Below are 12347 nucleotides of genomic sequence, written 5' to 3'. Positions count from 1 at the left end.
ATCGGGTTGTGTTTTTTTCCGTGTTTTTTTTTTCCGTCTGGTTCATCAAAAAGGGGGAAAAAAGCAATATTTCTTTTTCTTTCTTTTAGCAAAATACAAACAATTTTCGTTTTTAAAGGTTATTGTTTCCCCCCCTGGGTTTGTGTGTGTGTGTGTTGCTGTTGTTGGGATATTTTTATTTATTTTTTCTTCCCCCCCCCACCGAAAAAAGCATATATATATATATATATATATATATATATATATATATATATATATAAGATTTATATATATGACACAGAATTATAGAGAAACCGGACGCTGTGAAATTAAAAGTTGGTTAGAGACGAACCAGGTTGGGAGGGGTGGGGTGGGGGGGGTTAGATCCCGAAATGGATAACAGAACCATATGGACTACCTCGGAGGGAGAAGTTCTTTGCTTGCGGTTCCTGCATCGCAGGGGGTTGGGCTAGATGACCCCTGGTGGGCCCTCTCAAGCCTACGACCTCGGGAGGTGTTGCGCTCTCCTCCATTGGAGGCTTTGAAGCAGAGGGCCGTCTGTGGGGGATCCTGCAAGATGAGATTTCCCTGCATCGCAAGAGGGGGTGGGGTTGGACTGGATGACATTTGGGGCTCCCATTCCAGCTTTACCATTCAACCCCCCCCCCCGGGAACAGCGGCCGGGGAGACGGCAGACAAACTCACTTACTTAAGGGCTACACCAAATTCCTGCATTCGCAAGGGTCTTTAAATCGGAAACGGGCATCTTAAGAAACCCGTGCGCCTGCAAAAACCGTCCTGTTTTATCATCGGTGCTTTCCCGCCCCCAAAAGAAAATGTTTAGGGGTACTCTCGTTTTGACTCGAGAAAATTGCCATTTTAGAGTTCAAATCGAGGGAAATGAATACAGCAAATGGACAAAAGCACAAAGATTCACAAAATGTTTAGGGCTCTGCGCACCTCCAGGAAAAAAATATTGTGCATTTTTTTACTGCAAACAGCCCTTGTGATCCCCGGATGAAGGGTCGTACCTTGGATCTCGGACACCTCGGCTCCCGAACGAAACCGGCTCCCGAACAATCGAAAACCCAGAAGTGAGTGTTCCAGTTTCCGAAGCCGAACGTCCGGCGGGGGGGCAACTTCCGATTGGCTGCAGGGGCTGCTTCCTGCGGCCAATCGGAAGCCGCGCTTTGGTTCCCGAACGTTTCGGAAGCCAAACGGAACTCCCGGAACGGATTCCGTTCGACTTCCGAGGTATACGGCTGTATGGAAATTTAATAATAAACGAATGGCGGCAGCATCTCCTCGTGTAACCGCTCAGAAATGCTAAAAACGCTAAGCGGTTTTAAATAAAATGAAATGAAATAAAATATGCTTCTATGTGGCTGATTCCTATTGTCAGGATCGAGTCACTAACCCACTTCCCGGGTTGTGGTTGTGGTTGTTTACGGCCTTTAATAGGTGTGTGACATCATTTCACAGTCATGCAGAGGGTCAGTTCGCCTGGCTGCTAACCGGAAGGTTGGCGGTTCGAGCCCACCCACGGGCGGCTGTGGGCAGGGACCCCGCATCGCAGGGGGTTGGGCTAGATGGCAGCTCAGGGTCCCCCTTCCAACGTGATAATTCTATGAGAAAGCAGGCGTTCCACAGGTGCAGTCCCCCTACGCAGGCAGAACTGTGTGTGGAAGCTGCACCCGTTGGACTCCTGCCTGCGTCCCAAGCATCCTTCCGGAAGATGTGGGAGGAATGAACCGGGAAGCAAAGAGGACGGTGGTGATGACTGGAGAGGGAGGGAGAAGGCAGAAAGCGACAGAAAGCGGGAGCGAACCGGGAGCTCTTTTTAATTGGTGTCCTAGAGAAAAGGTTCATCTCTCCGCGGCGAAGCCAAGAGCCCAGCGGGACGCAGGAAAGAGGCGCCGAGGCGGGATCCGCGGCGTCTGGGAGGCAGATGGGAGAGGGGGGGCGTGTGTAGCTGCCGCAAAGCCGCAGGACGTCGGGAGGGATCCATAAGGTCATCCATCTCAACCCCCTGCAGCAGGAGGAAGGGGTGTCGACAGGCAGCGCCGCCTGAAGAGCGCTGAGCTGGGGGAGGAAGCACAGGAAGGGGGCAAAGGAAATGTCGATGCCCCCCAGGGCCCCACTGAGCCCGATCCTGTCCCTTCCCGGAGAAGGGGGTCGGACTCTTAAGCCCAGGAGGGGAGAGGCATCTGCCTGCATCTCCAAGGAGGAGGTGCGGAAGGCAATGCAAGCAGGCCCCTCTGGATCTCTGGAACTCCCCGCTGCAGGAAGAGCCGAGAGAGTTTTCCAGGAAGGCCACGAAGGATCTGAGGTGGGGGAGCTGCAACCGAAGGGAAATCCTATGCCGAGAGAATGGAGGGAGAGTTTTGGGGGACGGGGAAAGGAAAGGCGAAAGGCTTGGCTCAGCTCGGCCGGCCAAAATCTGGGGCAGCGCGGCAGCTGGGGCAACTTCCGAGCGTCTCCCTTCCCCGTCTGCTCCCTGACGTGACGGGGAACTGGGCATTTGCGGATTAAGACAGAAGGATTTTTCACGGGCTGGCGACTCGCCCCGGGGCAGCAGCCGCCACCGCTCTATAAAGAGAGCAACGAGAGGGAGGGCTTAGCGGGAGAGCGAAAAACAGGGAGAGGTAGGGAGAGAAGGAGAGAGGGAGGGAAGGGTGGACGGAGGGAGGGAGGGGGCTAACCACAAGTGCCCCATCACCCTCCTGACCTGCGCTACTTTCTCGGGGCAAGCCCGCGGATCCTGCCTCTCTGCCCTGACATCGCCCCTCTTCTTCCACCAGCCCACAATTCAAAGCACGGCCTTCTCTCTTGACTCTCTCGGGAATTCCTGTGGCACGCGGTTCCGGAGGTTAACGGCCGTTCATGCAGAGAACGACGACGAAAAAGGGAAAGAGGAGGCTCCTGGTGTTTTGGGCCGACCCAAAGGTGGCTGAACCCAGCTACTTATCAAAGGACCCGATCCAATGGAATTTAGCTCGTGTTGCAGAGGGTTGGTCTAGATGACCCTTGGGGTCCCTTCCAGCTTCTGTGATTCTATATGAATGCATGCGGCTTCCCACTGGATCAGACTATAGCAGCCTTTGCCAACCTGGTGCCCTCCAGATGTTGGGGGGGGAATTTTATCTGCCATCGGGTCCGTCCAACATGGCAGCGGTCAGGGATAATGGGAGTTGTAGTCTGACGCCTGGAGGGAACGAAAGATTAGGGAAGACTGCCGCGGAGGTGTCCCTGAGATTAAATTTTGCCATAAATGTCTGGTGTGTGTGTGTGAAGATTATTTTCCCCTATTGGGGAGGGGTGGAATTGACCCTCAAAATTGAATTTAAACATCCATACAGACAAACCTTATCTGCATTCCTGTATTTTTATCTGTAAGTCGTCTTGAGACCCATACTGGGGAGAAGGTGGGATTTAAAATTTAAAAATATATATTTTAAAGAAAATTTGTCCAGAGGGGTTACTCTGAGGAGGCCCAGGCTTCCATACTCATTTCCTACAGCTGCATGTAATAATAATAATAATAATAATAATAATAATAATAATAATAATAATAATAAAAAATTATTTTTACCCCACCCATCTGGCTGGGTTTCCCCAGGCACTCCTCTGGGCAGCTTCCAACAAAATGTTGAAAATACAATAAAACACCAGGCATTAAAAGGTTCCCTAAACGGACGGATGGACGACTTCCCTATCAAACAGGAACATCAAAAGATCCAGGCTGCAGGATCAGGCCAATGGCCCACCTAGGCTGCATTCATGCCAAATGTTAAAAGTGCTGCGATACCTCTTTAAACAGTCATGGCTTCCCCCCAAAGGATTCTGGGAGCTGTAGTCCGTTAACGGTGCTGAGAGCTGTGTGGAGACCCTCGCTATTCCCTTCAGAGAACTGCAATCCCCAGAGTTCCCTGGGAAGAGGGACTGGCTGTTAACCCTCTCTGGGAATGGTAGCTCCGTGAGCGGGAACGGCGGAGTCTCCTCACCACACTCAGCCCCCTTGACAAACTACAGCTCCCAGAATCCCTTGGGAGAAGACGTGCCAGTTTGACCTCCCAACGCCACTTCCCAGGGAACTCTGGTTTGTTTGTTTTTGCTCTGTGAGGGGGAAGAGGGGTGTCTCCTCACTATTCTCAGCACCCTCAACCAAACTACAGTTCCCAGGATTCCTTTGGGAGAAGCCAGGACTTTCAAGCGTTCAATGAATGTGGCCCTAGGCCAGTCTTTCCCAAACTTGGGTCTCCAGCTGGACTACAACTCCCATCGCCCGTAGCTAGCAAGACCAGTGGTCGGGGATGATGGGAATCGTAGTCCTGGAGACCCAAGTTTGGGAAACCGCACGGTGGGGCAGATTCAGTTCGGGGGCTTCCAGTTGCTGGCTCCTCTTTAAATGGAGCTATCCCACACCTGGCCTGGCATTAAATTTACCTGTACCTGCTCAGATTGGCTAACCCCCCCCCCCACCAAAACCCAAGCCGCCAACCCTCTTTCTCCTTCTCCTGTGGGCCTCCTACCCCCACTACAGACCCTCCAAGAGTCCCTATTTTCCAGGGTTATCCCCAGCTGTGATACCTTCCGCTCCGAGATATTTGGGCCTCTTGTGTTTTCTATCCAGGACCCTCCAAGTGTTCCTATTTTCCAGGGACAGTCCCTGTTTTACAGAAGCCATTCCGGTTTCTGATTTGATCCCGGAATGTCCCACTTTTCCTTAAAGGGGTAAAGGGACCCCTGACCGTTAGGTCCAGTCGTGTCCGACTCTGGGGTTGCGGCGCTCATCTCACTTTACTGGCCGAGGGAGCCGGCGTACAGCTTCCCGGTCATGTGGGCAGCATGACTAATCCGCTTCTGGCGAACCAGAGCAGCGCACGGAAACGCCGTTTACCTTCCCGCCGGAGTGGTACCTATTTATCTACTTGCACTTTGATGTGCTTTTGAACTGCTAGGTGGTCAGGAGCAGGGACCGAGCAATGGGAGCTCACCCCGTCGCGGGGATTCGAACCGCCGACCTTCTGATCGGCAAGCCCTAGGCTCTGTGGTTTCTCTGTTCCGGGAAGTTTTTAATCTGTGACATTTTAACGTATCCTAATATCTGTTGGAAGCCGCCCAGAGCGGCTGGGGAAACCCAGCCAGATAGGCGGGGTACAAATAAATTATTATTATTATTATTATTATTATTATTATTATTATTATTATTAAAACCACAGCGCCACCCGCGTTTCCTTAGTTTCTTTAGGACGTCCCTATTTTCATTGGAGAAATGCTGGAGGGTATGGAGTTATCCGACCCCCGAGCCGTCCAAAGGCAATCCTGTATAAGGAACGCTTGTTGTTTTTTAAATGCTTTATTACGTTTTTTATATATGTCGGAAGCTGCCCAGAGTGGCCGGGGCGACCCAGGAAGACTTGCGGGGTATAAACAGCAAAACTACTGCGATGGAACGGGACGTCCCTATTTTCACCGGAGAAATGTTGCATCCCCGCTGCCTCGGCCTCGTCCAGGTGAGGACAGGTGAGGGCATCCTTGCGGAGGCTGGACCAGGGAGACGCGAGAGCCTCTTCGCCGCTCAGGTGGGGAGATGGAGTGGGGGGGGGGGAGGAGCAGAAGGCAGGGATCCCAAATGGGACCTGACATTTCTCTGCGACGCCCCGGGCGGCAGCTGGGGAAAAGCATGCCACACGGAGGGGAGGGAGAGAGAGAGAGAGAGAGAGAGAAGATGTGGGGCACGGGGTGGGGGGCGAGGGGCAGAGTGTGGGGTTGCGGGGTAGGGAGGCCGGGGTGTGTGTGTGTAGGAACAGGGGCTGCCTCTGCCAGGAGCAGGTGCCCCACCACGCGGGGGGAAAAGACGCTCCGATGCCTTGTGTGTGTTTTTCTGCCTAGCGGTTTGGGATTTGCTCCCCCCACTTCTTTAAATGCAACCCCCCCCCTTTTCCCGGCCGTTGCCAAGGAAACTGGCTTAGCAATGCTGCAAAAAAAGAGAGAGGGATGGCTTGGTGGGAGATGGAAGGGGTGGCGTGGGGGGGGGGAGAGAGAAGAGGCAGCTGGTTTCTCCTCCTCCTCCTCCTCTTTCCCGCCATCCCTCCCTCGCCGTTCTCCGCCCCGACCGGCTAAGCCCCCCAACCCCTGACCCTGAAGTTAGTGGGGCGGTTGTAGGGTGAGCGTCGAGGGTGAAATGCTGGAAGGAAGGGGGGAAACATGGCCTCGGGGAGACCCCAAAGGGCCGCAGCAAAGGATTCTGGGAGCCAGAGCCCACTGGGTTTTTGGGGAGAGGAGCCCCCCTGGTTCCTAGAAGGATGCAGCTCATCGCTAGACCCGGGGCCGCAGCTTAGGGGCGGGACACCTGCTTGGCACGCAGAAGGCTCCATCCCTGGGGAGCGTCCTTCAGGTAGGCCTGGGGTCCCCGTGTCGTCCCCAGGGCTGCTGCCAGCCCGTGTAGGCTGCACTGAGCTGCAGAGGTCTGGCTTTAGGTATAAGGCATTTCCCTGTCTTCGTACATCTTGAGCTGCTCAGGGGGACAGCTGATGCTTGGAGTGTAGAAGGCCCCGGGTCCGATCTCTGGATAGGTAAAGGAGCCCTAGCAAGCCGCTGCTGCCAGTCAGAGCAGGCAACGCTCTGCTAGATAGGCCGATTTGGTCTGAGACTGGGATTGCTCCGTTGGTGGATCATGAGAAGAAGAATAGTTTTATTATTTGCAGCATCTGACAGGATGCATCTGAGGTTCTTAAATAGGGGTTGGATAGGAACCTGCCAGGCATTCTTTAGCTGAGACGCCTGCATAGCAGGGGGCTGGACTAGATGACTCACGGGGTCCCCATCCAATGCTGTGATCTGGAGCAGAAAACTCAGGTTCGCAAGCTCCAGTCCATCTTTCCCCAACCTGGCGCTGCCTCCCTGATAACGTCTGGACTACAACTCCCATCAGCCTGTGGTCCAAAAGATCTGGAAGGCGTCCGTTTGGGGGAGAGCGAATCCTGCACTTATTCGACCCTAGCTGGGGAAAACGGAATGAAATCAGGTGTGGGATTTCCATTCCTCCCCGAAGGAGAGCAGCTGCGCATTCAGGGTGAGCCTGAGGGTGTGAGATGCATCAGGCAGAAGAGGCCGCTGTCGATGGCCGCTAGCCGGGATGGCTCTGCTTCTGAATCCCACAGGAGAGGAGGGTTGCTCTAGAACTCGGGACCCGCTTGTGAGTTTCCCGCGAGAGACGCATCTGTTTGGCCACTGCGAGAAGACGGTGCTGGCCTAGGTGAGCCTTTGGCCTGGCCTTAGGGCTACTGGCACAGCTCGGTCAGTAGAGCACGAGGCTCTTGGTCGCAGGGTTGTGGGTTCGAGTCCCACGCTGGGCAAAAAAATTCCTGCTTTGCCGGGGGTTGGACTAGATGACCCTCGGTGTTCCCTTCCAACTCTTCCATTCTAGGATGCTTACGTTCTGCTTGTGGGCTTCCTATGGGGGGCATCGACCTGGCCACTTCGAGAACAGGATGCATTTTGGAATTATTATTATAAGCCTTTTAAACATTTGTTTCTGGACATTTGGCTCAGTGGCATCCTCTTCGGGCTCTGGGAAGGGTCTCCTCGCGAGCCACGAGGATTTTCCAGCTCTCTCCCGCCACTTCTGGGCTTGAATTGAATCATTTCTTTAATTTGCACAGATGGGGAGTTGCCTGTAATTGCCACCGTTAACTTTTATAATAATAGCCCAGTATACCTTTTCCATTTCCCCCTGCTTTTCGATTTCCCTTCCACATTATAATCAGTCAATCGATTCCCAACAGACTCACAGAACCAGAGAGTCAGAAGGGACCCTGACGGTCATCTAGTCTAACCCCCTGCAATGTAGGGATGTGCCGCCGACCCTGATGGGGGGATCGAACCCGCAACCTTGGTGTCACCAGCACTACGCTCTAACCAACCGAGCTGGTTCAACTAAACCAGGTAAAGACAAACTCGGCCCTACAGATGTTTTGGGACTACAACTCCCATGATCCCTAGCTAACAGGACCAGTGGTCAGGGATGATAGGAATTGCAGTCCCAAAACACCTGGAGAGCAGAGTTTGCTTATTCCTGAACTAAAAAGGTAAAGGTAAAGGGACCCCTGACAGTTAAGTCCAGTCGCGAACGACTCTGAGGTTGCGGCGCTCATCTCGCTTTACTGGCTGAGGGAACCGGCGTTTGTCCGCAGACAGTTTTTTGGGTCATGTGGCCAGCATGACAAAGCCGCTTCTGGTGAACCAGAGCAGAGCATGGAAACGACATTTACCTTCCCGCTGGAGTGGTACCTATTTATCTGCTTGCACTTTGACGTGCTTTCGAACTGCTAGGTTGGCAGGAGCAGGGACCGAGCAACGGTAGCTCACCCCATCGCGGGGATTCGAACCGCCGACCTTCTGATCGGCAAACCCTAGGCCCTGTGGTTTAGACCACAGCGCCACCCGCGTCCCATATGCCTGAACTAAACCGTTCTTTTAAAAATTATAATAACAAAGGATGCTGGTCTAGCTGCTCCGATCCTGCAGAGCTCTTCCGATCGCAAAAGCACTCTGCACATGCCCAGGGGTGCTGCTCAAACTGTTTCTCCAGCAGCCAGGAACCTAGCGATTTGAGGGATTTGGGGTTACACAGGGGAGGCTGGTAGAGCTAAAGACGAGGAATAAATTATGATGGTTGTTATTATTATTATTATTATTATTATTATTATTATTATTATTATTTAAAAGAAATGGTTCCCTGACTCCCTGACCTACCGCGCTGGAGAGGGGAGTGGGGAGAGGGGCGAGACAGCTGGCGGGGGGAGGGTTGGGGGGGGGCTCGTCCGTTTCCGCTCGCCCTCCCCCCTTTGCACCCTTACCGTCCTCCATGGGGACGTAGATGTTGAGGTACAGGCAGTCTTCGCTCTGGTTCTGGACGTATCCTGCCACAATCTCCAGATTCTCGGTGAACCAAACCGGCAGCATGATGCCCGGGAGCATTCCGTGGATGTTCTGGGGGCAGACGGGGGCGAAGGCCGTGGCGTTCCGCACCTCGGACCAGGAGGCGGGCGCCTCGGGGGGCTGGAATCGTCTCTCGCCGACGGGCGGCGTGGCGTACGGGATGCCCAGGTACTGCACCACGGGTCCGAGGATTTCGTTGTTGAGGTCTTTCTTGATCCCCCGCAGCTTCCCGTAGTTGGTGGGCACCACGGGGTACTTGTCCTCGGGCTTCTGCCCCGAAAGGGGCAAGGAGCGCAGAGCCAGGCCCAGCAGCCAGAAGAGGAGGGCCGAGCCCGTGCGGAGATTCAGCACCCGCAGGACGAGCCTCGAGGGCGGGAGGAACATGGCGGACGCGGCGGTGGGGTGGCGGTGGGGTGGGCAACGGATGCTGGGGCGGGCGGGGCGGGGCTGGGGGGGATTGGGGAGAGGAAGGAGCGTCCTCGCGCGAGGAGCGGGCGAAGAGGAGGGTAGAGGAAAGGGGCGCGAGCCGGGCGCCCGCAGGAGCAGCAGCAGAAGAGGAGCAGGAGGAGGCAGAGGAGGAAACCACCAGGAGAGCGGCCCGAGAGGAGAGGATTAAGAAGCCCGGAGGTCTTAGCGAGAATCGCAGGAGGGTTTTCCGGCAGAAGAAAGGCGTCTGTTGCGTTCCATCGTGGCCCGGGAGAGCGAGAAGCGTCCAGCCAGACTTGAGAAACGCACCTAGAGGTCAAGAGATGGGGGGGGGGGAGGGAGGGGGGAGAATCGAAGGGAGGGGTGAATAAGAGGCAAAAAAAGGGAGAAACGGAAAGGAAACAGGATGGGTGGAGGGAAGGAGAGAAAGAAAGGGGTTTTAAGAAAGAAGCCATCCTCCGTTCATTAAACCCTCAGTTAGTTTTCTTCGCCTAAAATTGACACACCATAGATTTAAAGCAGAGTTTCCCCCTTTTTAAAAAAATGATTCTGGGAATTATAGTTCCGAAGGGGCAAACTACAGTTCCCAGGATTCTTGGAGGGGATGGGGAATGTGCTTTAAATGTACAGTACACACAGCTCCCACCCCCCAAACCCCTTTACCTTCCCCTAAGTGCTGCCCCCTCACTTCCAAAATATTTTATTATTTTTTGGCTTGAGAACTGATCTGCATATTGACTTTATGTATATTGCGCATGTATCTTTCACGATCTCCTTCGCATTTTGCTTGTCTTCTCTCCCCCGCTATTTGTAAGGCCTCATTGGACAGCCACTTTGCTTTCTTGCATTTCTTTTTCATTGGGATGGTTTTCGTTGCTGTCTCCTGTATAATGTTACGAGCCTCCACCCTGAACGACTGAACAACAACAAATATTGTGCATGATTACATAACAATGTTTTATGCACTTCACACTTCATGAGGAAGTTTAGGACCAAAAGTGAGATTGTTCCCTTAAGGGAAAACAGGTCCATTTGGACAAAATATCTCCTCTCCCTCCTTGCAAAACTATTCCATTAACCACACTTCCATGGGAGTGACGGACCACGAAACCAAATGCAACCTGAGAACATAAGGATCAGGCCAGCGGCCCATGTAGTCCAGCGTCCTGTTCTCACAGCGGCCAACCAAATGCCCATTCTGGGAAACCCGCGAACAGGATTCGAACACAAGAGCCGCTCTCCCGCTCCTGAGGTTCCCCGCAACTGTGATTCGGAACTTTTTATTGTCTCCAACCATGAAGACAGAACACAGCGGGCGACACCAGCCCTCTCCTCCTCCACGAATAGGTCCTATCTTCTTTCAAAGCCATCCCAGTTGGTGGCCTCCTGTGGCAGGGAGTTCCACAATTTAACTACGTGCCGAAGGACTTCCTGTTATCCGTCCCGAATAGCCCGACCCTCGGCTTCGTTGGACGTCCGCTGGTTCCGATGTTTACGAGACAGGAGAACCAACAGATTCAAAGGAGATTCCGACCAGGAAGAAGTTTCTGATGGCAGCAGCTGTTCGACAGTGGAACAGACTGCCACAAGAGGTGATGGACTCTCCTTGGAGGTTTTTAAGCAGAGGTTAGATGGCCGTCTGTCAGGGATGCTGAGATTCCTGTGCAGGGGGAAACCTTCTGATTCAAAGAATCACAGAATCGTAGGCACCCCACGAATCATCTAGTCCAACCCCCTGCAATGCAGGAATCTCAAAATCTCCAGGACACATGGCAATCCAACCTCTGTTTAAAAACCTTCAAGGAAGGAGAGACCACAACCTCTTTGGACAGAGGTAATCATCATGGGATTTTACTTTCTTGGGCTTCATGATCACTGCAGATGGTGACAGCAGTCACAAAATTAAAAGACGCCTGCTTCTTGGGAGAAAAGCAATGACAAACCTAGACAGCATCTTAAAAAGCAGAGACATCACCTTGCCGACAATGGTCTGTATAGTTAAAGCTATGGTTTTCCCAGTAGTGATGTATGGAAGTGAGAGCTGGACCATAAAGAAGGCTGATCGCCGAAGAATTGATGCTTTTGAATTCTGGTGCTGGAGGAGACTCTTGAGAGTCCCATGGACTGCAAGAAGATCAAACCTCTCCATTCTTAAAGAAATCAGCCCTGAGTGCTCACTGGAAGGACAGATCCTGAAGTTGAGGCTCCAGTACTTTGGCCACCTCATGAGAAGAGAAGACTCCCTGGAAAAGACCCTGATGTTGGGAAAGATGGAGGGCACAAGGAGAAGGGGACGACAGAGGATGAGATGGTTGGACAGTGTTCTCGAAGCTACTAACATGAGTCTGACCAAACTGCGGGAGGCAGTGGAAGACAGGAGTGCCTTGCGTGCTCTGGTCCAGGGGGTCACGAAGAGTCGGACACAACTAAACAACTAAACAACAACAACAACAGCAACAACAATCATCATGGACTTTCCTGGACATGCCTCTTTCAATTCTGATTTCTTCCGAAACCAGGTATGTGCGTTTGCGTGCGCACATGCAGGTAAGCAGCCATTTTGGGGCGCGACACAAACCCACCGTTCCCTTGAACCTCCACCCCAGGCAGACTGGAGTGCGTATCGTTTCCCACGCCGAACCCGATCCCGGCGGGATTCTGCACTGCGCCGGGAGAAGCGCCGTCCTCTCCCGCCTCCCCGTTTCCAACCGTACCAATCCTCCCCGGTGGATTCTACCAGGTCTTTAATTAAATAAAACCCGAGCTTTTTTGTTTATCATTCACAATGTGGCAATTAGAGGCAGGAACGTGTAATTAGTACCAAATTGTGTCTGGGAGAATCCAAAAGGCCCAGAGAGGGGGGGGGAGGCGGTGCTGGGAGCGCGTGCCAGAACCCGACGCCATCAGAACAGCCGACGGACGGACGGACGGAAAGACGGACACTTCGATGCAGGGGAAGGCGAGGCAGAACAACACAGAAGCTTGGCGCCGGCCTC

General features: G+C 53.3%; 1 protein-coding gene across 2 annotated transcripts in view; it reads right to left on the bottom strand.

Annotated features, from left to right (window-relative positions):
• NLGN2 (neuroligin 2) overlaps positions 1-9331 on the bottom strand; it is a 34503-nt gene extending 25172 nt beyond the window's left edge. The window contains exon 1 of one of the 2 annotated variants that reach the window (XM_033170031.1): positions 8844-9331. In XM_033170031.1, coding sequence (XP_033025922.1) covers positions 8844-9309 — 466 coding nt within the window. In that variant the 5' untranslated portion in view covers positions 9310-9331. The remainder of the gene's footprint in view (positions 1-8843) is intronic. The other variant, XM_033170030.1, reaches the window with a different exon arrangement.
• Positions 9332-12347: the final 3016 nt, after the last annotated feature.

The sequence above is a fragment of the Lacerta agilis genome, chromosome 14 (genome assembly GCF_009819535.1).
Source record: "Lacerta agilis isolate rLacAgi1 chromosome 14, rLacAgi1.pri, whole genome shotgun sequence".
Taxonomy (NCBI): Eukaryota; Metazoa; Chordata; class Lepidosauria; order Squamata; family Lacertidae; genus Lacerta; species Lacerta agilis.
This window is presented reverse-complemented; position numbering and strand designations above follow the sequence as displayed.